Here is a 14,783-nt window from a genome sequence, read left to right on the forward strand (position 1 = left end):
CCGGTCAGAATATTGTCTTCACTACCTTCTGGCAATGTCCATATTTTTCATCTTCCTGAAGTTCATAACTCATGTCACTGATATCCGGTTTGCACAGAGTGACATTTAGAAATATGATAGAAAATATTGAAATGGATCTCTTAAATCCAAACCAAGCAGAAAACGAACTAGTGAAAACAATAATGAAACACACTACTTGGGTTTTCAAGCTGCAGTACTGTACAACGTGGTTTTAAAAGAACCAATTCCTCCCCCAATCAGAGCTTTTTTGACTTCAGAAGTCTCTTTGAAAATCTTTGTTGCTTGTTGCCCAGGGAAGGACACTTACTTCTAAAATATAGCTTGAGTTACTTTTTGAGAAATTGGCTGGAGTCTAAGGTGTAATTCATCTTCTCTGGAAAGTAAAACTATGTTGCTTAATCTCTCTTTCTTTTGCACTTACACCTTGATTCAACTTCGCCCTCACTCCTGACGCCAAAACTGGTACCCAGTACTTTGAAAGTGTAGCTTTTTGTAGTTAACAAAACGTGCCCATGAAAGAGGAACAATTCAATGGAGAGAAAATGAGGCTTAGCTCATCTTCCCTCTCCTGATGTCCCCTGGAACTGCTTTTGGATAATCACGATCTGTTGTAGTGTCCAGGATATTTTAGAGAACACAGTACCCTGTTTTGCCAGAAGGGTATAGATAAACAGGTCTAGAAATTTGCACTTGAAAAAATGTACCAAAGATAATGCTATAGTTGGTGCCCTGCTTTTCATGCAGGGTTGTGTGGGAATGGCAGCTGGATCTAATCCTCAGCACACAGGATTTTTGAGGAAACACTTGCAAATTCCTTCCTTTACAAGGCAGTGACCAGTGTTTGTATTACAAAGTCAGCTTGTTTCTGTCCACACCCAGGGATGGTTATGCATCTGTGGGGAGATGTGTTGGACTGGAGCAAGACAGTCTTTTGGAGCTATGCAACTCAATGTAGTTCCTACATTAGATGTATTAAAAGCTTTATTACTTCTTAAATGGCTTGTATAATTTAGATTTTAAAATCTTGGCTTGCTCTGTTCTAAGACCTCTACCACAAGTGTGTTCTTGTCAAATTGAGAAAACTTGACTCTATTAACACAGTACAAAGTCTATGGTAAAGATGAGGGAACTGAATGCAATAAGCAGAGTGCTACTTCCCTTCCCTTTTAAGTGCTCATCACCTGTAAGGCTCTTGAACATGCTACTCAGGTGTTTCTCATTGGTTTGCTTCTAGAAACCACATCTTTATCCCCACCGTGGCATCTGTCTTCAAACCTTTTACCCTCTCTAAGATGTGTGTCCAAACCACTTTCAGTAGTGTGCTGGCCTGGCTGCCTGTGCTTCCTGTATGAGGGTATGTGCTTTATAAGAAGCAACACAGCATTTTCAGTTGCAGACAACATGATCAAACAGCATCTTCTCTCATGGCCTCTTACTTTGATTTCTTTATAACATGAGAATAAACACCTTTGCACATTTGCTGTGAAGTATTTAGTCTGCTGTACATATATAGCTCACCTTGTTGTGAAGCTAAGTTAAAGTGGCTGGGGAACCTTAATATCCTGTTTTTTGTCCAAAATTTCTTGCATTTGCATTGGTGTAGTTCAGAAGAAAAATGAAATTAGCTTGGTTCCAAAACTTATTTTGTGGCAGCTGCCTGAAGGCCAGTAAGCTGGCTATATATGCATGTTGCTTGTTTCCTGTTAAAAGTTTACTTTAATAAACATTGTAAAAAAAATGAGGATTTGATGGGTAATCAAGTTTGTTTCCCTTAACTTGCACTTGGACAAACATTCCATATTTTTTTATAAACAGTAGTGCCTCCTCTCCACCCTTCTTGAATTTCTTTCAGTCAACGTGAATATTAAAAATAATGGTGAACTTCTGCAGAAACCCTTGTGATACAGGCTGGTTTATCTAGTCAGCTCAGGCCACACCCTTGAGTCTCTCTGCTGTAGTCATGTCCAGTTCTCTCATCGCTTATTCAGTCTTCAGAACCAAATCAATGTTTTCTTAGTGATTTGCTTACAGGCTGAAAACCCATAGACTGTTTTTTGGGTCTTCTGTAGTTTTCTCCTTTGAAATGAGATTGATGCTCTTGGATTATGTACATTACCAATACTTTCATCAGCTTTTCAGCTGCAACTTCTGATCCTTTCTTTGGTTTGGTTATCAAATATAACTTAGTCCCTTGCTCTGTGCTATACCAAAGCTGGTTTCTTCAGGGAGCTTACATTAAACATGGATGCTGAATGGGAGGGCATTCTGATTCTGAAACTTTTATACAATGCTTATTCCCTCATCATCTGTTGATATTGGAGGTACTAGTCTTGTAAAGCCCTATGAGAGGAACATCAGCATCTCATATATTTCCCTAAAAGCAAAAGGAAACTCAGGTTTGATCATACAAGTCGCTGCTTGTGGGACTTATTGAGAGAGTTCTGAAGGGCTTCTCTGAGCACTGCTTCTTTCTATCTCAGTATTTCAAAGGCAGGTAAAGGGTGTTGCAGTGGGGAGAAAAAGAATGGCTGAGGTTCCCTGCCTCTGTGTAATCGGGAGAGTACTGTTGTCTTGTTCAGAGAATTTGCTTTCTCATATATGTGTTCCAACAAAATGTAAAATTTCTATCTATATGATCCATAAACCAGTTCTCATGACCATAATCTCCTTCACCTCTGGAGCTGTCTCATTTTTAAGTTTTCTTTTGTCCCTCTTCCTATTTACATGATGTAGCCTCCTGGCCTAAGTACTTACAGCTGTGCTTTCCCACCTGGTCTTTCATCTTTGTATCTATTTTGTGAAGTTCTGCTTCACCCATTTTTCCTCTGACTTGTATTGCTGCATTAGGGTTCCCCCCCAGCCTCTTTTCTTTTCCTCTTCTACCTTATGAGAGGAAAACAGCTCTCGCATACCTCTCCTTTTCACTTCCTCCCTTAATTTCAAATTAATTGTAGAAGACTTCTCTGCTTTGTGACTTGATTCAAACCCTTCTGAAAATACCCAATGCATGCTAGAAGCCACTTGCTTCACCAGAAGCTAGGTGCTGTTCCTAGTGTGCAGCTTTACAAATTAAAGTTAGACTAGAACAGTCAGAGTAGTCATATATAAATTGTATGTATCTTTACAAAGTGTTATTGTACAGCAAACAAATATCTCCAGGTTTATGTGATCCTTCGTTCATTCCTGCTTGCTGTAAGTACAACATGATAATACTTAGGCTCTTCTCTTTCTCCAACCTATTGACTGAGAACACTATATTCACTTTATTTTCTTTTGTTTTTCTTGAATGATAGGAACCTGCAAAATCTCTATTTTGAATTTGCCAAAGACTGAAAAAATGTACCTGTTCTTATTTTCTTCAGCAAGTCTTTATTTAAAAGAATGAATGCAGCAACAGAATTATGTCAAGTGAGTAATGAACTAAACTTGTGCCTGACTGCACCCTCTGCACAGGTCATCCGGAAAGGCTGGCTGACCATCAACAATATTGGAATCATGAAAGGAGGATCCAAGGAATACTGGTTCGTTCTAACTGCAGAAAGTTTGTCCTGGTACAAAGATGATGAGGTAAGGAATGAAAAACTTTTTTCTACTGGGGGGGAAACCCAGTATTTATTCAGTCTTCTGATATTAGCTTAAAATATTAAATTAGCTTCTACAGACTTGAATTGAAAGAGTGTTTTAAGGTTTTACCTGTGTCTGTTAGATTTTCTGGTTTTGATTCATGGAGAATGCTGACCCTCTAAGACTTCTGTTGAAATGGTGATAACATAAATACAGGATGTTGTGTGTGGTGTTTCTGTTTGTTTTTTGTTTTACTTTTTTCCTCTCTTCCTGTGGCTTCTACACATTGGTCTAAAACCTTTTGGAATGTTCTGGTTATTGTCTTATGCCTGTTTGAACTGCTCTTACACATCTCCTGTAAGTTGATCATAAATTGTCTAGGTAAATTGACTCCTAAAAGTAAGTACAGCAATTGATGTAATGGTAACAGTTTTTCTCCAGCCTCATATTCTAAAAGGCTGAAAAGCCTGTCTGCAGAGTTCTGTAGCTGATTGCTATGGATTTTCAAATTTGCTACTGAAAATCAAAAAAATGCACTTTGGTAAGAAATGTCACTGCTGATCAATAAATCTGAGGTAAGTAATATGAGAACTGGAAAAAGCATTTCTGTGATAAACAGGGCATCGAGGTTGCTCACTTTATTGACTATATCAGCTTTATAGCAAAGCCCTTGTTTTTTAAAGGTTTGTGTTGGTTTTTCAAGAAAAATGTGTCTACATTTATTCAGTATTATTATATATATATCTCCAGTTATTTTCTGATTTTTCACTTTTAAATTACATGTTTTCAGCAAAAATTTAGCGTGCACCAGTTCATTGGATGAAATCTTTCCGTCTTATTCTGGTTTACCCCAACAAACATGGAGTTGATTGAGTGCAACTATGCAGACAATTCATATTCTGTTTAGACTACATAGTAGTATTTTACTGCATTGGATTTTCTAGACCCACTGGGGAGAGGTCCTGCAGTGCACATACATAAGCCAGAGCTCTGCTGAGTCCTGTGAGTCCAGAATCTGATACTTATCATAGATAGTTATATCAGTAATAATGCTGATGGTGGAAACTGTGCCTGTCAGAAGTGTGGGGTTTTTTCCTGAGTCAGTAGCCATTTTGGGATAGACCTTAAGATTGAGGGACAAACTAGATAATCTTGAAGATTTTGCCTGTTGCACTTTTATTTAAGTTTTAAAGGGATTGAAATGTATTTATTGTAACAGGAAAATGAGTGCGTGTCAGACAGAGGGGAGGACCCAAATACTAGGTATCAAGAGGGGAAGTTTTATTCTCAGATTACTGAAATATTAAGGTCCCTTCCAACCTAGAAGATTCTGTGATTCTGTGAAATCCTTGCTATATTCCATCTCAAGCACTTGGAGGTGCATCTAAGATGTGCTGTGGCAACTTTTGTGGTAGTCTTGGTGTTGCTTTTTTGAGTCTGACGTTTTCTTAGTGTGCAATATAAAAATTCCTGAAAACATTTATGGGATATCTTATGTGCACCTTTGAAATAATTTGTTTTGATAGTGTGCTAGAGAGCGTCACCTGGGAATCTCAGAATAGTACATGGAGGAAATTGGCCACTGTCTGATTTCTATATGCATAGTTTAAAATGATGTCTCTTAATTGCCAAACAGTTGTATTTTGAGAGTCATGAAAATACCAGTAGTTCATTTAGGCCAATATGGGAGATCACTCAGGAATTTCTTACAGTGGTAAGAGAAGATAACAACATAGTAGTCCGTGCTTTGCTGGTAGAAGAAGTTCCTCCTTAAGTACAGATATGCTTTATAATTTCATTATTCTGTCATGGGAAAGAGTTTACAAAGTTATGTTGGATTTTTTTGGTTGTTTTTGTTTTGCCTACTGGGCCTTTCTCAGTAGGATTTAGAAAACTAGTAAGATCTGCTTTAGATGCTTTCTGAAGATGGTCAAAGCCACAGCTTGACCATTAGGTTAATAAAAAAAAAACAGTGACGTTTCAGAAACAGAACTACTGGCTTCTGAAAATAAAGAAGCAAATATTTGATCTCCTGGCTGAATTCCCATTTTTATAATTACATTTCTTCTCCTTAAAATGTTCTCCTCACTTTCAGCTTGGTTTGGTAGCTATCACATTCTGTTTGCAGAGGGTTCTTGAAATGGCAGCATGCTGGTCTATTTCCACCCTGGTAAGATTTGAAGCCTTCAGTGATGTGTGAAATTATAGCCCTGTTGATGTGCCTGGGCTCAGTGCTGCTGTGCATACTGCCAGGTCCTAGGGAGTTCTGATCTCTTGTGCCAGTCACTTTTGCAGTCCTTGCACAGTAGCAAGAGCCTCTCCATCACAGCTGGAGAAGATACAGAAAGTCAGGTCTCACCTTTGTTCTCCTGCCACATTGATGAGTTCATTCTCCCTGTGCCTCTACCCCTTAGTAAGGAATGTTGTAGAAGCTTACAACAATCAGTGAGCTCTGACAATGTTCTTCACAGAGCTGCAGTGCTTGCTAGGACCTCTAGGGCTGTGTACCCCCTCTAGTGTAAACAGCCCTTTTTCTGTAGTCTGGAATTTACTCTGATATTAAATTCACTCTCTGAATGCAAGTGGTTGCTTGCTAGTGCCATTAGAAGAATGTAAATCAAGTCCTTTACTTGTGAGCTGCAGCTTTTAGAAGTGAAGAATCAACAGTGGAATGCATTTTGAAGCAAGTTACTTTGGCAAAAGATTTCAAAATTTGTTGTATGATAGCAATGTTATAAAAGAAAGAATTGGTTTCTTGACATGATTTTGTTACTGCTCAAACATACAAGAGGATTTTATTCCCGATGAGATGGGAATCAGTGCCTAAGAATGCTTTCGAGGCTTATAATTATGGAAATAGCAAGTTGATGTTTGAGCAGTGTGGGTAGAGCAGTTACAGTATCAGTTACGTGAATACTAACCTGGATTAGTTTCTGATCCCGCACACAGTTGCTTGTGTTCATAACTTTATTGCGTGACCGGTACCCTGACTTTGTGCTTTTCCACTTGCTTAAAATCAAGCAAGGAAAATACCGTGTACCACTTTGAGGCGGCTGTAATTAAGTGCAAGATTAGCACATTCATTGACCTCACAAATACTTGTTTTCTTTCAAAGAGTATTCCGTATAATACTAGCTCAAGTATTGTAAGGGACACCTACACTAAAAGTACTAAATCTGAGCATTTTAGCTCTTGATTGTTACTGCTTTGTCAAGTAGCGCAAAAAGCTGTAAACTTTTGTGCTCGGGTTCATTTGAGAGTCAACCCGCAAATCTGAAAGTTGTGAATTGGCCACTTCTACAGTAGAATAAAATGGACTTTGAGAATGCAGAGCACCATTCTGGCTTGTGAGACAAAATGGTCTTTCTTGTAAATAAAAGCATGCAATTTGTAAAGTGGCATGCCATTTTTATACAGGGCATGGTCAGAGAATGTGACTTTATTATTCTTTCTAAAGCATCCAGAGATTTCACTGGCATTATTGGTGTGCAAAGGATGCCAAGGTCGGCTCTAAGAGAACTTCTGAAAGTTACATTTTTTGGAAAAATCCCCTTTAGTCTTATTTCCAAATAAAGTGTTTTCATTCCCTTTCATTAGGAAAGGGAGAGTATTATCAACATCCAGTGATAGATGCAGTTTGTGTTATAATTTCATAGTTCATTCCCAATTGTAAAATTCTGTGTGGTATGGGAGGGAGATACGAAAATAAGTAAAGAGGTGAGAGAGCAGAAAGAGGAGAACTTACTATAAAGTCTGTCGTTGTGTCTGTTTATAGAGTTAACTTGCCACACAACAAGCTGCTCTCGGCTTCTGTGGCTAGCAGGAACGTTAGTTAGATTTTTATACTGGCAATAATCTAATAACAGGAGTTGCTTGAGTTGTGCCTGAGAAGTAAATGGGAGGACAAAGCATATAATGGTGCCGCAAAGCTGCGTATAAATAAAACTTACTGTTAGTGATTTAATGAGTTCAACTAGGAAAAGAGTACTATAGGAAGCACAGTAAAAATTTCAGCAGTGGGTTTTATTGTATTTTATAGGCAGTGTTGTTTTGACTCTAGGTGGGTTGCAGTACGCGGCTTGGTTACTGACCGGCCGTCTGAGATCCAGAGTGACTCTTGGCTGGAGCTGTTGGTGAAGATGCTCTGGTGTGTCAGAGCGGTTTCCCACTGGCGGCTGTCCCTCAGGCTGGGTTGTCATGCGACTGCCTGTCTGTGCCTGCTGTACAGGTGAGAGGATGTTCTGCACAGCAAGTGTAGACAGGCAGACACATGACAACTCCGTCCAGCCAGTCCCTTGGAGCCATCACCGCTGGTGTGCAACAGTTTGTACCATTCCGGTTTGGGGGGCTTTGAGGGGGAACACACATCACAGAATTAAACTTTAAAACATTAGGAGCTGTAGAACAAGAACAGAACTTCACTTTATTCGGAAAAGAAGCGTTTTGGTACATCAGTTATCATCGTGCTGACATATTTCAGAGATGCGATTTCAACAGACTGGTCGCACTGAACATTTGGAAAAACAAAAAAAGATTGAAGCCATGGTTTATTTTATATGCACTTCGTACAGGATTTTGCCTGCATATTGTAGTCACACATAGTAATTTAACCAGATGTTTTTACTCTTCTCGGAAGCACAGAAATACTGAAGTTCAAGATAAAGGATATGTTTATACAGTACATATTTTCTAGGAGCAGATAAGTACAGTAATCTTGCAAGTTAAAAATAAAAATCTTTCTGTATAAATGGAGGAAACCACTTGCACATTAACCCAGTTAAAGGAAATGTGCTGGAAAGAAAACTGGTTGCATCTTATATCTATTTTGCTAATATGTTAAAGCTATACTTTTATAATGACACTTCTTTAGTATTTTATTTTGCATATTATTTATATTTAACATTCTTTCAAAATCTGTACTTTGTTAGAAAACAAAATAACTTTGTAACTTCAGAAAGTTTTTCAGTTGAAGATAGACTATACTATAGATCAAAAGCATGCAAATAGCATCGTTTCACATTTCAAGATGTGCTGCTTTGCTAAACTTTCCTGAATATAAAACATACAGGATGACTGTAATCCAATTTTGCAATTACATTTGCAACATCACTGGGGTGTTGTTTCAAAAGGTATAAAACACATTGGAGGCTTAAAAGGAGAAAAGTATAATTGTATTACTTTTCTATGCAGATCAAATGATTCTGTTTTATAATGGTGTTCTTAGATCACTGTTGCTCGCTAGTGCCACCATAGCTAAGCAACAAACTTGTGCTTTCAAACCCTTCTCAAACATATCCCATACAGAATAGCAGGAAAACACTTCTAAGTTTCAGCCTGAAAACTGATTATAAAAGGGAAAAATTATCCAAAAGGCTAAAGGTGGAGATAGTATTGAGGTTTTAAATTAGACTAAAACACCTGAATAATTACATATTAATTTATTATTAGCTCTAATCATTATTTTGCCATAAAAAGTACATTTTAGCTTATATACAAGTTGAAGTGTGCAAATTAGTGCAAACTAAGTTTATCAATTATATGAATAAAAATTTCATTGAACCTAACAAGGTGGAATAAGATGTCTTAAATAAATGCATCAAGCACAAAGCATGACTAGTTAATTCAGACATAAAAAGTTAATTCCAAGACATTAAATAGTTTTACTTTGTCTTTATAATATGATTATTTAAATTTTTGTAGCTCTAAGTAAAATGTTAAGTCTGAGCTTTAGGTTGGCATGTCTTCCGACCCACTTAACCATTTTAAAGATAAATAAAAATGGCAAATTAGAAGTACTTTTAAAATAAATATAAGACACTGCTTGTTTTATAGATTTCATCAAATTTAATTGCTGCATTTAGTTGTTAAAGAAATCAGAGATCTTTAGTTTGGGAGAAAATTAGGTCTCAGTTTCTGTGTTATGGATCCTTCTTGAAATAGCAAAGAGTTGTACAGTAAAACTCATTGGCAACCTATAGCATGAAAGGATTGGAAGAAAAAAGTGTGCATTGTCATTAATAGGTTTTCTACTAACAACTATCAGGGAAGTTGTGCTGGGAGTAAAAGTTGTAAGTGGAAAGATGGTGTGGTCTTCCTAATAACTGTACACAAGGAGAATTCATCAAAGAATCAGCAAAGAGCTTTGCATCTTGAAATGAGGCAAATTTATTTTGCCTTCCATTAATTCATTGGGTACTACTAACAACGGGGTAATTACCTCCACTTGATTATTATCTAAAAAATGATATTCCTTGAAATTGTAGTTGGTTTGCTGAAAGGGCTAAACATTTTTGCGTGCTGTATCTGGTTGATTCATTGAGGCGGTAAAGGGCTTGAGAATATTTTACTATACCGTAACAACAAAAAATAATAATCACATGATTGCCAATATTATATTTACAGAAGTCTATATTAAGGATCTGACTGTAAATATTGATAGCTTGGAAACTGAGCTGAGAATTGTATTCTCTCCGACTGTGATCATGACTTTTTATTTAAGAGCAGCTTGTTATTTTTAGATACTGTTTTGCAAAGCAGCATAAAATACAGTACAGAAGTACAGTAGCATTATTCAAGAAAGTTTCATTCTTAACTGTGGCATTTCCTGTCTTTTTGTAGGTTTGAACCTAACCCTTAATATTATTTCAATTAGGATTTATTTTTTTTTTTTTTTTTAAATAAAGTACAGTTCAGGAAGCAAAGTGTTTTGCAAGTAAAAGTAAAGTTATGCTGTTGATTAAAATTTATTATTTAAAAAAACCACACAATAAGATTTAGGGTTTTTTGTTTTCCAATCTGCTTAACAGATTTTGATTGAAAGATTATAATAATTTAATGTTCTGTCTGGAAGTTTGGAATTTTTATGCAAGTATTTTGCTATTTGGGTTATAATATTTTCCATATAGCAATGATACTTGGGTGGTCTGGAGAAATGTCTGTGGATGCACGGTGATAGCACAAGAAGGGGGGCAAGGAGCGTGGAGAGGAGAGCAGTGTCTGTTAGTCTTCTGAAAATACAGATGTGTTAAATAGCTCTGGTAATGGCAATACAGAAGATAACATGCAACTTAATGACAAGGCAGAAAAAATGTCAAATGACTTGTTTTTTTTTAAAGTAACTAGTTTTTTTTTTCCACATTTGGATGCTTATTTGATCTATATTTATTTCTGTAAAGTTAAGTGACTTTCCCCCATCCTTCTTTGGTTTTTTCCTTTTTTTTTAACAGTAAAGGAATGTATAGAAAAGGGGTTGAAATGTTTTCTTCCTCTTCCCTATTTAATTTTGATAAGTTTACTAAAAAAAGTTGTGCTTCTTAAAGATAAAAGAAAGTCTATTGTATTGAAACACCTATTTAAACGTTCATACTGGCTTTTCATGTTTTTGTGCATTTTATGGTAATATGAATTGTATCATATAGTCCAGAAAACAGACTTAAACACTGGTATCGTCCAGTATTTACAGAAATCTCACCACGATTTAGTATGCATTTGGTCCTGCTATTTTTTTTAACCATTGCAAAAAAGTAATGTTTGTTCTTTTTGTTGTTGTGGTTTTTTTTCTTGGGGTGGGGGGTTGTTGGGTTTTTTTTTTGTGTCTTGAAATATTTGTATACGGCTGTCTTGTGTTTGTTGACATCCATATTTAAAACCTCTGGTTTTATAACTATGGAAATCTTTTCTGTACGATTATAATCGACTAGAACTTGCTTCAACTAGAACAGCACTGTTTTAAGAACCACAGAATAATTTAATTCACTTTGAAAATGTTTTGATTACTGAGCCGAAGTCGATATACTTCCTTATTCATTCCTAACAATACAGGCTTTCTTTCCGTATCTGTTGCTTTGCGCTCTGCATTTCCCCCCCACCTTCCCCCCCCCCCCCCCCCCTTTCCCAGCCCCACGCCAACGGCGCCTCCTAGATCTTCGATATACTTCCTTATTCATTCCTAACAATACAGGCTTTCTTTCCGTATCTGTTGCTTTGCGCTCTGCATTTCCCCCCAACCTTCCCCCCCCGCCTGCCTCCTTTCCAAGCCCCATGCCAAGGGGGCCTCCTAGATCTCCGCTTTACAGGCTAAAAATGTAACTTTGAAGAGTCATGGGTGTATGGGAGGGGAATCACTTCCTAAATCCAGAAAGGTCATTTAAAATAAAGATTAATGCAAATAGTGGACTAGAGATAAGAGAAACACTAGTTTCATGTATTTTCATTGTCTTTGCTTATTTAGCAAAAGTTAACGCGGGCTGTCTTCAACGGTATTTTCACCGAGAGCCTCTTACTGACTGGATAACAATACTTCCTTTCCTAACTTATAGATTAGAATTATAAAAAAAACCCAAAACAAAACAGTAGCTATGCAAGTAATCACTAGATAGAAAAAATATTTGCGAACAATCATATTCCCCCTGAAAGCATAACTGAGCAAATTTCTTAACAAGATTTGAAAACATTTTTCTACCACTTAAGCAAAATCGAAGTCAAAACTTTTCAGATTTGCTATGCCTGAAACAGCAATCTTCCTTAAAGAGAGACTGAGAAATGTTAATGCAAGTTTGAATCTGGTTCCATTCCTTTCATTTCTCCCTGTCTCTTCAGATTTTCTATTAATAACTACATTTAACTGTGTGTTGTAACTCTACTTTAAAGTAGAACGAGAATAAAAATTCAGTCTACTCATATTGTAATGGATTAAAACCCACTAATTTAATTCTAAAGATAATCTTCCGCAAAATAAAGGAAGAGAGGGAGGATAACTTGTAAGTGTATATATGCATTAAAAAACAATTATTTTAGTCAAAATACATAAGCTTTGATGGAAGCCTAAGGGAAATGACAGTGCTAGTTCTTGCTTCATAGGCTTCAAGACAGCCAGTATAGGCACAGTCACATTAATGCTACGCGACCATCTCTCCCCAATAGGACTTCTATTCATTATTGAAGGAGCAATGAAAAAGGTAATAATACTATATATATATTTTTAAAAAAAAAAAAGGTAGAGCATCAAGACTGTCTAAAAAATAACACGCATTCTACAAAATTGGCTGGTTATAATACTAACGTCTGCATATTTATGCTAATTCTTTTTATCGTATAGCTATTCAAAGCCTTCCTGGCAATAATGAGCACCATATAGATGGGATTTTTTTTCCGGTTGCAGTAGTTTGTTACTAGTGTTAACTTTAGGGGAGCTGACTCTGGAGTTCAGCTGGTATCAAATTGCAGCCCAGACTTTTTGTATTATTTTGTCCGTGGGGATTTCATTCAGCCTGAGGGTTTTTTTCCCCTACCAGGACAGCTGGAAATTCACCAAAGCAAACTTCTGCATTCGTTTACAAATTCCATTTTTATCAGTGGGATTCAGGACAAAGTAACTTATCATTTTTGAATGTTAGAAGAAAGATCAGCGATGCAAAATATACATGAGAGCGGCAACAATCAATCGGTGCTGATCACTTATAGGTAATGGCCAGCCAGGTATCGGGATGGAAAGCTGTTTGTTCCATTTTATTTATTTATTAGGTTTTTTCCATCACATCCTGAACTTTCAGAGGTAATTTTTCCTGACAATCAAAGATTTTATATTCTACATGGCAGAAGCCCAGCATGGAGTAGCCATAGATTTCCTATGGCTTGCCTCCCAGTTTTCATTAGCACATATAGCATAGGTTACTTGCAAAGAAGTTTCAACTGCGTATAAAAGTCTAAGTACAGTTCTCCCAAAGGTGATATAATATATTTTACAATAATTTAAAATGATATTCATGCATTCTTTTCTATTATTTTATTACTTTAAGAGAAAATAATTTCTTAAAATTGATCTTCAGATAATAGTTCACAACAGTAGCTATTCAGAATACATACTTCTAGCAAGCCTTTTCTGCATTAAAAAAAATTATATACTCCTTAAATATTTATACTGATTGCTACAAGTAAAAAAAAAATAAATTAAATTTACCTTTTTAGTTTGTGGGGGGAAAAAAGCTTTATTTTAAATTAAAAAAAAAAAGAAAAAAGAAATGACCAACTTAAACTCTACTCTTGTACACTTCTCTAGGTAGTATACCTCTCGGCAATATACCTCTCTCGTTTCTTGCATAGGTTTTAGTAAACCATCAGAGCTCCATCTTTCTTGCAGTGATGACTGGAGGAAGGGGGGAGGGGAGTCACCTAGGTTCGCCAGGTCATAGGCCAGGTGTTCTTCCAAAGTAGGCCTTACCAGAATGTCTTCCCCGCTTTATTCTGAAGTCCTCCTTTTTCACAGTGTCCCTTAGCGTTTCTTATTCCCTAGTGTGCAAAACCTGTGAAGAAAAATACTGTATATGAGATCTGAAAGGAGCAATAACTGTCTTCTCCTTGGCAATGGCAACTTGCGTCCCCAATAGTCCATGCCGCTGCTTTCCCTTGCCCAGTCTAACCAATGTGCAGACTACTGTACAACAGCATTGTCCTGAACAGGTAGTCTGAACACTGGGGCGACGGAGCAGGATCTCCGGACGCGTCTATTTATTTATTTTAAATCCTCTTTTAGTCTCGGGGAAAAACTGCCTTCCTGCATCACGGGTTGTGCTCGGCTCTCCCTCACACTCTGCAGCACTCACTGAAACACACTGAAGTGCTGTGATTTCCAGTCTTGACGTGGCACATTTGCAGCAGACTGGGGATCTGGCAATGAATTTAGGACCAGGAAAAGGGGGAGGGCTGGGCCTGAGAGTCCATATATGGGATGATGTCACCCTGGGGAGGTTTGGGTATGCACTGTGCCGCTGGTGAGACCGCTAGAATTGCCTGCTCTCAGACATGGGTCTGTGTATAAAATGGTACCAGATGTTTTAGTGTAATGTTAAGCAGTCATTTCATCTTCAGGCCAGATTTTTTTCTTCAACTGGGCAGGAAGTGGGCCCCAGTATGGAAAAGCTGTAAAAAGTCAAGATGTACAGTTTCACTGCAGCCAACAGAGAGCGAGTTAATGTAGACGCAGAATTTGCTCTTTTGTGAAGGCTGAAAAACCGAATTTATAAAAAGGATTCTGCTCGGGAAGCTAATGCAATAAGCCAGTGCTTATTTTCTTTCCTTTTAATGACTCTAGTTGCGCTTTTCTGTTTTGGCATTTTAGACCAAGAAAAGGGCAAATAGGTTCATTTTTTCTTGGAACTGTCAGCGGCATGCAGGCTGCCGAGACTTGAACAGTAATTAGA

The 14,783-nt window shown here is 37.3% G+C and overlaps 1 protein-coding gene across 8 annotated transcripts in view; it reads left to right on the forward strand.

Annotated features, from left to right (window-relative positions):
* Positions 1 to 14,783, forward strand: part of DNM3 (dynamin 3) — a 183,380-nt gene that overhangs the window by 51,152 nt on the left and 117,445 nt on the right. For all 8 annotated transcript variants that reach the window (XM_014943475.1, XM_014943472.1, XM_014943470.1 and 5 more), the window contains one exon: positions 3,475 to 3,588. In XM_014943475.1, the coding sequence (XP_014798961.1) occupies positions 3,475 to 3,588 (114 nt within the window). The remainder of the gene's footprint in view (positions 1 to 3,474; positions 3,589 to 14,783) is intronic.

Source organism: Calidris pugnax, unplaced genomic scaffold (assembly GCF_001431845.1).
Source record: "Calidris pugnax isolate Ruff unplaced genomic scaffold, ASM143184v1 scaffold63, whole genome shotgun sequence".
NCBI classification, from domain to species: Eukaryota; Metazoa; Chordata; class Aves; order Charadriiformes; family Scolopacidae; genus Calidris; species Calidris pugnax.